The sequence below is a fragment of the Juglans regia genome, chromosome 7 (genome assembly GCF_001411555.2).
Source record: "Juglans regia cultivar Chandler chromosome 7, Walnut 2.0, whole genome shotgun sequence".
Classification (NCBI taxonomy): domain Eukaryota; kingdom Viridiplantae; phylum Streptophyta; class Magnoliopsida; order Fagales; family Juglandaceae; genus Juglans; species Juglans regia.
The window spans coordinates 17167884-17180916 of NC_049907.1; the positions used below are offsets into that span (position 1 = coordinate 17167884).

Consider the following 13033-nt stretch of genomic DNA (forward strand, 5'->3'; position numbering starts at 1 on the left):
CGCATTGAAGTTGAGTCTGACTTCAGTCTCTCACGTATATTACCCTCAGTCAGCACATCTACTAGGCTACTCACAACTCCCACTACACTAGGATATCTGGTCTCCAACCGACCCTAGCAAACATTAGAGAATTTGTTGTTGACATCCCATTTTTCAATCTGGGCGACTGATCCCACCTCCTGGTGCTCACATTTTCTATCTTCAGTTGAAGTGCCCATCTCTTGTGCGGTCCCTACTTCCTCGTTGGGAGTCCAGTCATTTGCTCGGTCTTACGTCTCACAAGATTGTCCTATTGTACTGTGGCTCACTACCTTCCATCAAGAGGATATTGTTCAAGATAGGTGACCACCGTGGAGGTCTGCTCGTCTTGGCAGCTTTGCAAGCATCAACTATAGGTGTAGATGTCCCTGGATTACCAAACACTTTGTCCCCTCTCTCACACCTCTACTCTATATCGTGGTCTTGAGAGACTTCTCCAGGCTTACATAAGGAACTGCAAAGCTGACTTTATTTTTCTTACTCATCTTGTTCGCGAGACCAAGCCTGCTCTGTTGCAACTTTGCATTTACCTGCATATCACTGGACCTCTGATGTCAAATACAAAGTGTCAATCTTCTTAACATGCACCAAGACTAGTGCACCCTTTGTGACCTTCCATGCTCCTCCAGAAAACGCTACTGTATGACCGTTGATGTCAAGTTGTCCCATAGAGATCAGGCTTTTCTTTAGATCTGAAATGTGTCTGACTTAATGCAAAGTCCACATGCTCTTGTTCGGAAGTGCGATGCGCACATCGCCTACTGCCACTACATCCAGTTTCTCTCTATCAGATGTGAGCATCTTCCCAAAATTACTAGTAATATAATTCTGCATGATTTCTCGATGCGAAGTGCTATGGAACGAAGCCTACATCCAGTTACTCTCCATCAGCCGTGAGCATCTTCCCAACATTACTAGTAACATAGTTTTGCATGATTTCTCTATGCGAAATGATATGGAACAAAGCCCCTAAATCCATCACCAAATCATCAATCAGACTATGCACTGCAAGAAACAAAGTGTCCTATATTTCTTCAACCACCGCGTTCACAGTGTCATCTTAAGTCACTTTCTGATTTCGGCAGTCTCTATTGATATGACTCGGCTTGCTAGAATCCCAGCAAGTGATATGCTCTCACTGTACAATGGAGGTCTTAAGTATATTTGTTGTAGAAGATCTCTTTGGCGGAGCTCCCTCTCGAGAGGTTGAAGAAGAAGTCAAAGAAGAAGTCCCCTTTTAGTCGTCTGGCCATCCCCCTTTATTTGATACCAACCTCTTTCCGCATGCCCCCCAGTAGTGGTGAAGCCTGCTCTGCTTTGTGTGTCTGACCCCCTCACCCTCACCCCTTGTCCCTTCTTGTCTTGTTAGGCCACGTTGTTCGGAGAGAGGCCTAAACCCAAACCCCAATTATCTGGGATGAAGTTAGACGTGAATAAAGACCGTTGCAGTAGAAGGGGTCATGGGTGAGTAAAGAGCAAGAAGATCACGCTGGAATGGACTGGGTCATTTGCAGTTGAGAGTTTTACGTCGCAGGATGTGTTTTTCTGTTGCATGTTTATTTTTGTTAGTTATGCTCTGTTTTTACATGTATTTGCATGCTCTGTTTTTACGTGTATTTGCTTGCTCTATTTTTACGTATAGTTGCATGCTCTGTTTTTACGTGTGTTTATATTCCAGTTGCTAGCTACTAGTTTCCCTTTTTATTTTGGCATTATGTACCTGGCCTTGCTTATTTAAGCAGCCAAGAATTTATCAATGGATCATCAGAAAGCAAGTTATCTAAAGTGGGGTACATTCTCACTCAAAGAGAATATAAATTAGTATTAAATCTGTAGCGGGACCTGTCATTGGCCTCAGAGCCATGTTATTTATGGGTAACAATAAAGAAAGTATTGAGCAGTTGGAAGCTGGGCTCGGTGGAGTGCAAGATGGGTTACACAGGATGGAGCTCGACATGGTTGACAGGCTTCGTCATTTGGAAGAAACTCTCAGCCGCCTATCTGATGTCTTGCTCGCAAACCAGGAGAACCCCAACCACGACAACCATCACTAAGAAGGCAACGATGGAGGTCGGCAAATCGTCTCCTCCAAAATGGTGAAGCTGGAATTTCCATGATTTTCAGTGGATGACCCAACAGAATGGCTCAACCGTGTGAACCAGTTCTTCGAGTACCAGGGCACGGTGGAAGCCCAGAAGGTTTCCTTCGTAGCATACCATCTGGAAGGAGAGGCTAACCAGTGGTGGCAGTGGATTTGCAGAACATTTCGGGAAGAAGGACACGTGATTTCATGGGAGAAATTCGAAGAAGAAACCTAGGCTCGCCTCGAACCATCAGAGTGTGAGGACTTCGACGAAGCTTTCTCCCGAGTCAGGCAGCTAGGGACTTTGAGGGACTATCAGCGTGATTTTGAGAAGCTCAGCAACAGGGTCCAAGGATGGACTCAGAAGGCATTAGTGGGGACATTCATGGGCGGCTTGAAGGCTGAAATTGCTGATGAGATTCATATGTTTAAACTGCAGTCTCTCAAAGATTCCATTAACTTGGCACGGGTGAGGGACAATCAACTCACATGGCAGAGAAGGTTTGTGTAGTTACCACTTGCAAGAGCTCCTTTAACTCTTCCACAAGTCACTTGTGTAGCTCCTGCAATGCCTGCAGCCCCAATCAGACATTTATCATGGGAGGAGATGCAAAGGAGGAGAGTGCAAGACCTCTGTTTTAATTGTAATGAATGTTTCACAACTGGGCATAAATGCCAAAAATCGCAGTTATTACTCTTGGAAGGAAACGCCGGTGCAGGTACCATGGTCTGTGAAGAAATTACTGATCAACAAACATTGGAGGCTGACCAAGGTGGTGATGCGGGAGAAGTACAAGAACCTAAACTGGAGCCTGAAATCACGTTACATGCATTGACGGGATGGACTGCTCTGAGAATAATGCGTATGACAGCAGCGATGGGTTCTCTTGAAGTAGTGGTGTTGATCAACAGTGGATCAACACACAACTTCATCAGTGATCACTTGGCAAGCATGTTGCATTTACCAATGGTACCAACGGAAACATTTACTATTCGGGTTGCTAGCGGCGAGCGTATGAAGTGTCAAGGGTGTTTTGATAAGGTAATGGTGAATTTACAAGGAACTGAGTTTTATCTCACCCTCTTCTCGCTGCCATTATCAAGTCTTGATTGAGTGCTTGGCATTCAATGGCTGGAAATGCTGGGTTCCGTGGTTTGTAATTGAAAGCAATCAACCATGGAATTCATATGGGATAATCAAGTCTGAAGGCTGCAAGGGATAGGCGAGCAAGCCATTCAGGAGGCTACGTTAAAAGAAATATAAAAGGAATGTCGAAGAGACCATGCGTTGTTTGCAGTAACCTTCCCACCAACCACAGAAACCGCATCACAAGGGAAACATACGACGTGAAACATCAAGAAAGGTTGCGGGTATTGCATGAGTACGGGGACGTGTTCCAGGAACCCTCATGTGTACCACCTGTGCGCGAGGTAGATCACTACATTACACTTAAAGAAGGCACCAAGCCGATTAATGTACGCCCCTACCGATATGCCCATTTTCAAAAAGAAGAGATCGAAAAGCAAGTTCAAGAGATGCTGAATTTCAGCTCATTCATCCTAGCACCAGTCCATTTTCTTCGCCAGTATTCCTAGTGAAGAAAAAATATGGAAGTTGGCGATTTTGTACGGACTACCGCGCGCTTAATATCGCCACTGTCAAAGACCATTTCCCTATCCCAATGGTGGATGACATGCTCGATGAATTATATGGTGCCTCTTATTTTACAAAGTTGGATCTACGGGCCGAATATCATCAAGTAAGAGTAAATTCTCCAGATATTTTTAATACTGCTTTTTGTACTCATAATGGCCATTACGAATATCTTGTAACGCCTTTTGGCCTTTGTAATGCACCCTCTACATTTCAAGCCATTATGAACTCTATATTTCGACCTTACCTTCGAAAGTATATTTTGGTTTTCTTCGATGATATTCTCGTATATAGTTCAACTTGGGATAAGCATATGATGCATGTTGAACAAAGTTTGGAGATTTTAAGGCAGCATAAATTTTTTGCCAAGGCCAGCAAATGCGCATTTGGCCAGCAAGAATTGGAATATTTGGGGCATATTATCACGCCTCAAGAGGTAAAGGTGGATGATCATAAAATTGCGGCCATGGTAGCATGACCACATCGAACTAATATTTCTAAATTACGTGATTTTTTAGGCTTGACATGATATTACTAGAAGTTCGTTCAGAGTTATGGCATCATCGCATGACCTCTTACAAACTTACTCAAGAAGGTAATGTTTGGATGGAATGACGACGCCGAAACAACCTTCTCGGCTCTTAAGCAAGCAATGACCACCACTCTCATTTTGGCTATGCCTAATTTCAATGATTCATTCACCATTGAAATCGATGTCAGGAGACGGGTTTGGTGCAGTCTTAACTCAACAAGGCAAGCCCATCACCTTTATGAGCCGTGCATTGGGTATTACAAAAAAATCGTGGTCTACCTATGCCAAGGAAATGCTCGCAATTGTAGAGGCAATAAGCTTGTGGCGTCCTTATTTACTGGGAAGAAAATTTTTCATCCAAACAGACCAGCACAGCCTGAAGTATTTTTTGGAACAACGTGTGGCAACACCTGAGCAACAGAAGTGGGTAGCCAAATTAATGGGCTACGACTATGAAATTACTTACCGTCCAAGTCGTGAAAACTTAGATGCAGATGCCCTCTCACACATGCCTCACAACCCAGTTCTTCATCATCTACAAGTGCCCTCTGTAACCATGTGGGATGAGATTAAAGGTGCTTACGAAAGGGATTCTTATATCCAATCTGTAGATCAGAGGGTCAGGGCTCAACCTGAGGGGCACTACTCATAGCTCCAAGGACTCTTTTTATTCAAAGGAAGAATGTTTATTCCTTCTCATGAGGTGCTGCGGACCAAGCTCCTACATGAGGCTCACTTCAAAAAAATTGGGGGGCATTCAAGGGTATTGTGGACGTTCAAGAGGCTGGATCAACAATTTTATTGGCCTAAAATGCACCAAGCAGTCCAAGAATATGTCAAGTGATGTGAAGTCTGCCAGAAAATGAAGTCTGAGACACTCCCACTGCGGGACTCCTACAACCTTTGCCCATTCCTTGCCAAGTCTGGGATGATATCACTCTCGACTTCATTGAAGGCTTGCCGACATCCCATGACAATGATACAATTTTGGTAGTTGTCGACATGTTAAGTAAATTCGCACATTTCTTAACTTTAACTCATCATTTTACTGCTAAAGATGTGGCTGAAAAATTTGTTGAAGGGGTTGTCAAATTACATGGCCTTCCCAGATTGATCATTGGTGATCGGGACCCTATCTTTATTCGCCAATTTTGGCAAGAGTTCTTCCAAATATTAGGTACTAAGTTAAAACTCAGCTTCGCAAACCAACAGATAGAAGGAAGTGATCAATCGTTGTGTAGAGCAGTATCTTAGCTGCTTTGTTCACCAATGGCCACGCAAATGGAGCACCTACATTCCATGGGTAGAGCTATGGTACAATACGACATACCATGCATCTACAGGGATGACCCCATTCCAGGCGTTGTATGGTCGTTCGCCTTCTCCACTTCCCATTTACCATAGTGACTTTTCTTTTGTGCATGAAGTGGACCAGAGTCTCATGTCTAGAGACGAGTTGTTGCGCCAACTTAAAGCTAATCTGGAGACTTCCAGCAATCGCATGAAGTAGACAACAGATCAAAAGAGGCAGGATGTGACTTTCGAAGTGGGCGATATGGTGTTTCTTAAGTTACACCCCTATCGACAGCAGTTGATTTTCAAACGTGCCCACTAGAAGCTCGCTTGTTGATTTTACGGGCTATACCTGTGCTACAAAAAATTGGAGGGGTTGCATTTAAACTTCAGCTGCCGAAATGAGCTTGCATTCATCCTGTTTTCCACGTTTCCATTTAAAAAAATTCGTGGGTGACATGGCGGTGCCTTCTAAGGAACTGCCGCCAGTGATCGATGAAGGCGTAGTTATATTGGAACCTCAACAAATCCTGGACACTCGTTGGGTCAAATGGGGAAATAAATTTGAAGAAGAAAACTTAGTCTAGTGGAAGCATCTACCAGCGGGGGAGGCCATGTGGGAGACAACCCAATCATTGCTTGCGCAATTTCCATTTGTGGACCTTGAGGACAAGCATCCATTGGAGGGGGGAGTATTGTTAGGCCACGTCGTTCGGAGAGAGGCCTAAGGCCAAATCCCAAATATCTGGGATGAAGTTGGACATGAATAAAGACCGTTGCAGTAGACGGGATCATGGGCGAGTAAAAAACGAGAAGATCACAATGGAATGGACTGGTTCATTTGCACTCGAGAGTTTTACGTTGCAGGATGTGTTTTTCTGTTGCATGTTTATTTTCGTTAGTTATGCTCTGTTTTTACGTGTATTTGCATGCTCTGTTTTTACGTGTGTTTGTATTCCAGTTACTAGATACTAGTTTCCCTTTTATTTTGGCGTTATGTAGGTGGCCTTACTTATTTAAGTAGCCAAGAATTTATCAATGGATCATCAGAAAGCAAGTTATCTAAAATGTGGTACATTCTCACCCAAAGAGAATATATACTTAGTATTAAATCTGTAGCGGGACCTATTATGTCTCTTCTCCCTCTCTCTTATTCTGTCTCCTAGTGGTGACCTGGTGGACTGGGCCTAGTCTTGGACTTGGTATAGTTTATCCCCTCACAATCAGTACCACATTTTTCACTCATTTTACAGAATGGATCGGAGTGCGCGCAACACATGCATCTTCGCTCTCTATCTATCATATTTCAATTAATTCAATCATATATCGCCTCATTCTCTTTAACTCAAATTAGCATTTCCTCTCAGAGTGACCAGTGTCCTGCACACGCCACTATCGACGCATTGTGCACTGTTCATCCATTTTTTATTTTTCTGTTTCTTTGTTGTTTAGTTTTAGTGTTTTTGTAGTTGTTTGTTTTTTCTTTTCTTTTTTTCCTTTTTTTTTTTACCTGAGTGAGGTGATGAGCCTTTGGATCGGACATAATACGGCCTGTGCTCGTACGACCAGTTCTCTTGTTTAGGTGTTGCCTGCACAGTGGAGGCTGTTGTTATCCGTGTGTGAGCTAGGTGCTAGTGCTGTCAGGGCTTGAGATGCCGATGGCTCGTGCTGTCAGGGCTCGAGATGCTGATGCTTGTAGTGGGCATGACGTCTAGGGTCACACTGGTGCTTGTGGTTCTGTAGTTGTTAATGTGTTTATTTGTAGTTTTTTGTTATTTTAGTTATTAATAAAATAGAAATAAGCTATTGAATTTGATGTCTATAGCAGTGTCTCGTACTCATCCTCTTTGGGAGGACAAAGGAGACCTTTAAGTTCTATTTTACAGCGTGTTTTCTATGTTAGGAGAGAGTTTATTTAGAAGTTAAGAAAATATCCACCACAAAGTAATTTGTGTGTGGGGAAATCCCAGAACTGATACGTAATTTGGTTTATAATCTGAATTTTTTATGTATTGATAAATTACAGTTATAATTTCGATTTATTAATGAAATAAATCTATTTCCATAAAAAAAAAAAAAAAATAGCATTTCAAATTTTCACGTGCCATGATGATCAAAGGAGCATATGGATAGATATGGGAGATGGCCAGAAAAGAATGTACTCTTTAAAAGTGTAGGGCGGAATTGCAGCCGTTATAGGATCTAGATAATTATGGAGCTGTCCCGCTCATATTTAAAGGCGATTGGGGATCGAGAATTAATCAGGCCGGAGATCTCCTGCATTAACCGAATCATGACGTTAATTAGAATATTTCATGTCAGTCGATCGTCCTTAATTTAATTATCACTTCAATCCTAACTTCATATCTGTCCATATGTTTGACAAACTCACTAACACATTTTAAACATTAATCTTGTTCCTAACTGAAACCAAGGGAAAAAAAAAAAACAGTACCGAATAAAAGGATCAGATCCCGATAGCTATGATTTACACGGACGCGATGAAATGTATGAATAATTTCTCCACATCAAACTCATGAATAATTTAATCGTGCATGAGTGTAGCCTCAATCTCTATCACTACTCAATGATTATAGAGTGATAATAAGATCAGTACTGCGTGCTCAGGGAAAGAAACAAAGCAAAAGAAATATAGGCATTGCATGCATACACGTACGACAAATATATATATTATAATCTCCAAGTAGAATGTGATTCTCTCTTTTGCCATATATTGTTTTCGACTTTAGTATTTCCCCTTTCCACCTCATAAAGTTAACACATGTTTGCATCTCACGAGTCGCATATACGTGTTTAACACTGTTGGCATCAAAGAATAAATGAAAAAGACATTCGTTCATAACCCAGCAATTACAAAGATGGTCACCTCCATGCATGCTTTTACATATATATGTAGCAACGCCACGAATATATGTACTGCTACACGACACACGGCAACACAATCATGCATGTTCTGTGACCGATCGATAGAGATGTATTGTAAATTAATTATATGAGATCCGAATTCCAATATTTCATCGTATTATTAATTAAGATTATCTTTATAAGTAATTAATGATCGATTCTTGATGATATATATATGCTAGCGGCAGCAACTTTTAGATCATATGGTTGTTAATTATAAATATTATTATGTGGCTAATTAACTGGCTGCATGTGTTTCAGATCCATACGATATTGTAAAAGGAAATACCGTGAAAAACATTTTATATATTCTCCAATCACACGACTGTGTTATTCTCTTTTGAACTTGCTCATAAATTGTAAAAGGAAATACTACTTAATTCATCGAGTAGCTAACTTAATTTCCTCTTTTAAGGTGATCGATCATGTTGGCTTTCTCCCGAGATTAATATTCTATAATATTTCCAAGCTAGCATGCATATATAACGTACGTTCCTAATAAGAACGTGGATGTTACAGGGACTGTAAGATTTCTCGAATTAAACATTAATCTTCTAATTATGGACTAATTAATATAATTATAAGATCTTGGTAGTAAAAACCACACTTCATAATTAGTTATATATCATGGTATTTAAATTAATTAGGATGTAGGAAAGTAATTCAAAGTCTCAAAAGTAATTATCTTCTTGTTATTTATTTTTTTGATGATGTATTTGTGATTAGTGATCTGTTATTTGCTTGTCTTTTTTCATTGTGGCGTTTGGTTAAGGAGCTCGCCGTGTGTTTTTTTTTTTTTTTTTTTTAATTTCATTAAGGAACCGCAAAGTACAGCATGATGCACAGAAAATTAACCCAAGCAATATTAAGGAATCAGGATCAAGCCAAACACAGAGAAAATGAAATGACATTAACGTTCGTCCGAAGCTGAACAAGACCCCGAAATTTTCAAGTTCCCGCCCGTCCGGACGCTCTTGCGGTTGGGAGGAATCCGATCGAAAGTGCCATAGGTGAAGCGATATTCCCTGAATTTGAGCCAGATGATGATCATTCGTCCAAATGCGCATGCATATGAAAGGAGTAGTAGTCACCTAAGAAAAATATATAGCTTTGAACCCATAGGAGGAGAACATGCACGTATTCATGATCAAATGATGATGAACACAGGAAAGGAAAACCGGAAAATTGGACTGGACTGGACCGAAAGCCGGTAAAACCGGAAGTACCGGTTTAGGAGGGTAACCGGTGCGTAATCGGTTTTGAAAAATACAAAACCGGTACATACCGGTTCGGTCTTAGATTTTATCCAAAACAGGACCGAACCGGACCAGACCGGACCGGTTACACCCCTAGTACTACTCATGTTTGGATTAGAAACTCTCCTCAACTCATTTCAATTCATTTCATCTCATCATTACAATTTTTTTAAATTCTCATATAAAATATAATAAACAATTCAAATTTTTTCAAATCTAAAAATAATAATAATATTAAAAAATAATATTTTAATAATATTTTATTCAACTCATCTAAAACCATCTCAACTCATCTCTTAATCCAATCGGGTACGAAGTAAACAATGCTGATGCATGCGGCCATGCACTGTAGTACTTCAATTGTGAGTATATATGTTAATCTGTATAGATTAACTACGCGTATTTTGCTCAAATTTCAAACGATTTAGATTGATTTCCTCAGAGTAATTAAAGATGGAATCCGCAATATGGTACATTAATAGTCTTAATGTGGTTTAGATTCCGATTTCAAGAATGAGGGAGATTTTTATTTATGGGTCGAATAGTTAGACTGCGGAATCTATAAATATCTTCTATCAACGATACAGATAATATTCTCTGACCAAGAGAGCAAGAAAAAGGAAGGTGAATATGTGCGCGATTAGCCTGGAGTACTAATTATATATTAGATATTTACATTCCGTCTTGTGCACGTAGCTATGGTATGTACTTCCAAAGAACCGGCCAGTTCCTTTTTCTTTATTAACAACTTCTAAAAATATTCTTCTTTTCCTTGACAACTTACCAATCCAGAAGACCGGCTTCGATGATCTTAATAATGCATGCATGGACCTAATCAGACCCGTTGCATCACTACCAAAAAAATGAGTCACATTCTACAATCCAATCACAGCATGCCATGTGCAGATTTCGAAATAAGAATCATAATCTTCAGCAGTACCTAGTAATATTCATTACATTCTCAACACCATTGAATGCTTATTTATATATAGAGAGAGCCATACACCAATTATCTTCACAACATCTTCGAACGATCAATACCCAGTACTACTTCTTTGATCTCTCTTTCAACTTCTCTGAAACCAAGAGAGGATGGCGCCTCAAGCAATAACCGAGCCTTTGAATGATAATAATATGGCTATAGCAAGAAAGGCATACGTGACGTTCTTGGCGGGCAATGGAGACTACGTGAAAGGGGTGGTTGGTTTGGCCAAAGGTCTTCGGAAGGCTAAATCAGCCTACCCTCTTGTGGTGGCCATTTTGCCCGACGTGCCTGCCGAGCACCGTGAGATTCTTCATTCTCAGGGATGTATTGTACGGGAGATCGAGCCCCTGAACCCTCCCGACGATCTCCAGACTGCATATGCTATGGCTTACTATGTCATCAACTACTCTAAACTTCGTATTTGGGAGGTAATCTTTTGCTCGCCTCTTTCATCACCTTTGTTTATATTAAAGACCCTTTTTATTGGCAATAAAAAGTTAGTGTTATTAATTACTCATGAACTGTAATATTTTGATCATGACTTGTTCGTAGTTTGTGGAGTATGAGAAGATGATCTACCTGGACGGTGATATACAAGTGTTTGATAATATTGATCACCTCTTTGAGTTGCCGGATGGCCAGTTTTATGCTGTGATGGACTGCTTCTGTGAGAAGACATGGAGCAGTTCTCCTCAGTATCAGATTGGGTACTGTCAGCAATGCCCTGAAAAGGTGCAGTGGCCTGCTGAGTTGGGCTCGCCTCCTCCTACCTACTTCAATGCCGGCATGTTCGTCTATGAGCCTAACCTTTCAACTTACCGAGATCTCTTGGACACTCTCAAAATCACCCCTCCCACTTCATTTGCAGAGCAGGTAAATTTAATTAATTCAGGGCCGGGTGGGTTGACTAGCAGCTTGTATAATAATCTTGTCTTCATTTTCGGGAAAACGTACGTACATATTCTTCCTATATTTAGTACCGGCCGGTACCAAATAGAACTAGTGTACTTTTATGTTTCTTGGTCATGAGAAATGAACCTAATATTTTCTTAATTTGTTTCCTCTCCAAGTCATAGAGATGAAATCATATTTTTTGGGTTATAATGTTGTGCAGGACTTCCTGAACATGTACTTCAGGGATATATATAAGCCTATTCCTCCCACATACAACCTTGTTTCAGCCATGCTGTGGCGTCACCCCGAAAATGTGGACATGATCGACAAAGTAAAGGTTGTCCACTATTGTGCTGCGGTACGTACGCGCGTGTATAATTATATATATTTGACTATATCAGCTTATAATATATAGTGTCTTTAAAGATATTAATTATATATTAGATATTGCTTTTATTTCGATGGTGTTAATAATCTTTTTTCTTTGTATCCATGCTGCATGTTTATGGTAAATTAAGGGGGCGAAGCCTTGGAGGTACACAGGGAAAGAAGAAAACATGGAGAGGGAAGACATAAAGATGCTGGTGAAGAAATGGTGGGATATTTACGAGGACGAGACTTTGGATTACAAGAATGCTTTGTCCAACTTCGCCGCAGCTGATAATGAGCGAGTCATCCAGGCTCTATCAGATCAGGCCGATAATCAGCATGTGGTTGGACATGGGATTGTTCCATCCGCTGCTTAATTATATTTTAGACGTTAATGTACTATCGCGCGCGCGTCGTCTCTACAATATTATATATACAGCATGCATGCATGCGCGCGGCCTGCAAACTTAATTTTTATGTATTAATTAATGACAAGTAGTTCTGTACGTAGGGTACGTAGAAACTAAGCTACAGTACTCTTATTGTATGCCATACATATAAAGGTTGTGCTTATTAACAACCTTTGGCATGAGCTACGTATAAGTACTACTGACAAATAAATAAATTACTGGGTGCAATGCTTTTATATATAGTATTTATAACGGCCTTCATGATTTGTTCCCTGCATATATATGCATAATGTTTTTTGTTATATATCCGAGGTTGATTGTAATGTTGTGATAGGAGATCCACTACAAGAAACAGAATCTTTCCTAGCGATCATTTTCGCTGGGATAAGGCCATGAAATTGCCGTGATATACCTTTACTAGCGATATCCACATCGCCAGATGTTTGTTGGTATTAAACCTCCCATTCTGAGCTATCCCAACAGAAGGAAAAAATGGCCGCTAAAAATCAACTTTCTTGGCAATATTTATCACCCCAAATGGTATGAACTATCGCCGCAAATGTCATCTACGATTCAGTTCTAATCGTTGAGAA

General features: G+C 40.6%; 1 protein-coding gene across 1 annotated transcript; it reads left to right on the forward strand.

Moving 5' to 3' along the window:
• The first annotated feature begins 10799 nt into the window (after window positions 1-10799).
• Window positions 10800-12717, forward strand: LOC108986176 (galactinol synthase 2-like). Its single transcript, XM_018958697.2, has 4 exons — window positions 10800-11195; window positions 11320-11640; window positions 11882-12019; window positions 12180-12717. Exons 1-4 carry the CDS (start codon window positions 10875-10877, stop codon window positions 12405-12407), a joined length of 1008 nt encoding a protein of 335 aa, XP_018814242.1. The 5' UTR covers window positions 10800-10874; the 3' UTR covers window positions 12408-12717.
• Window positions 12718-13033: the final 316 nt, after the last annotated feature.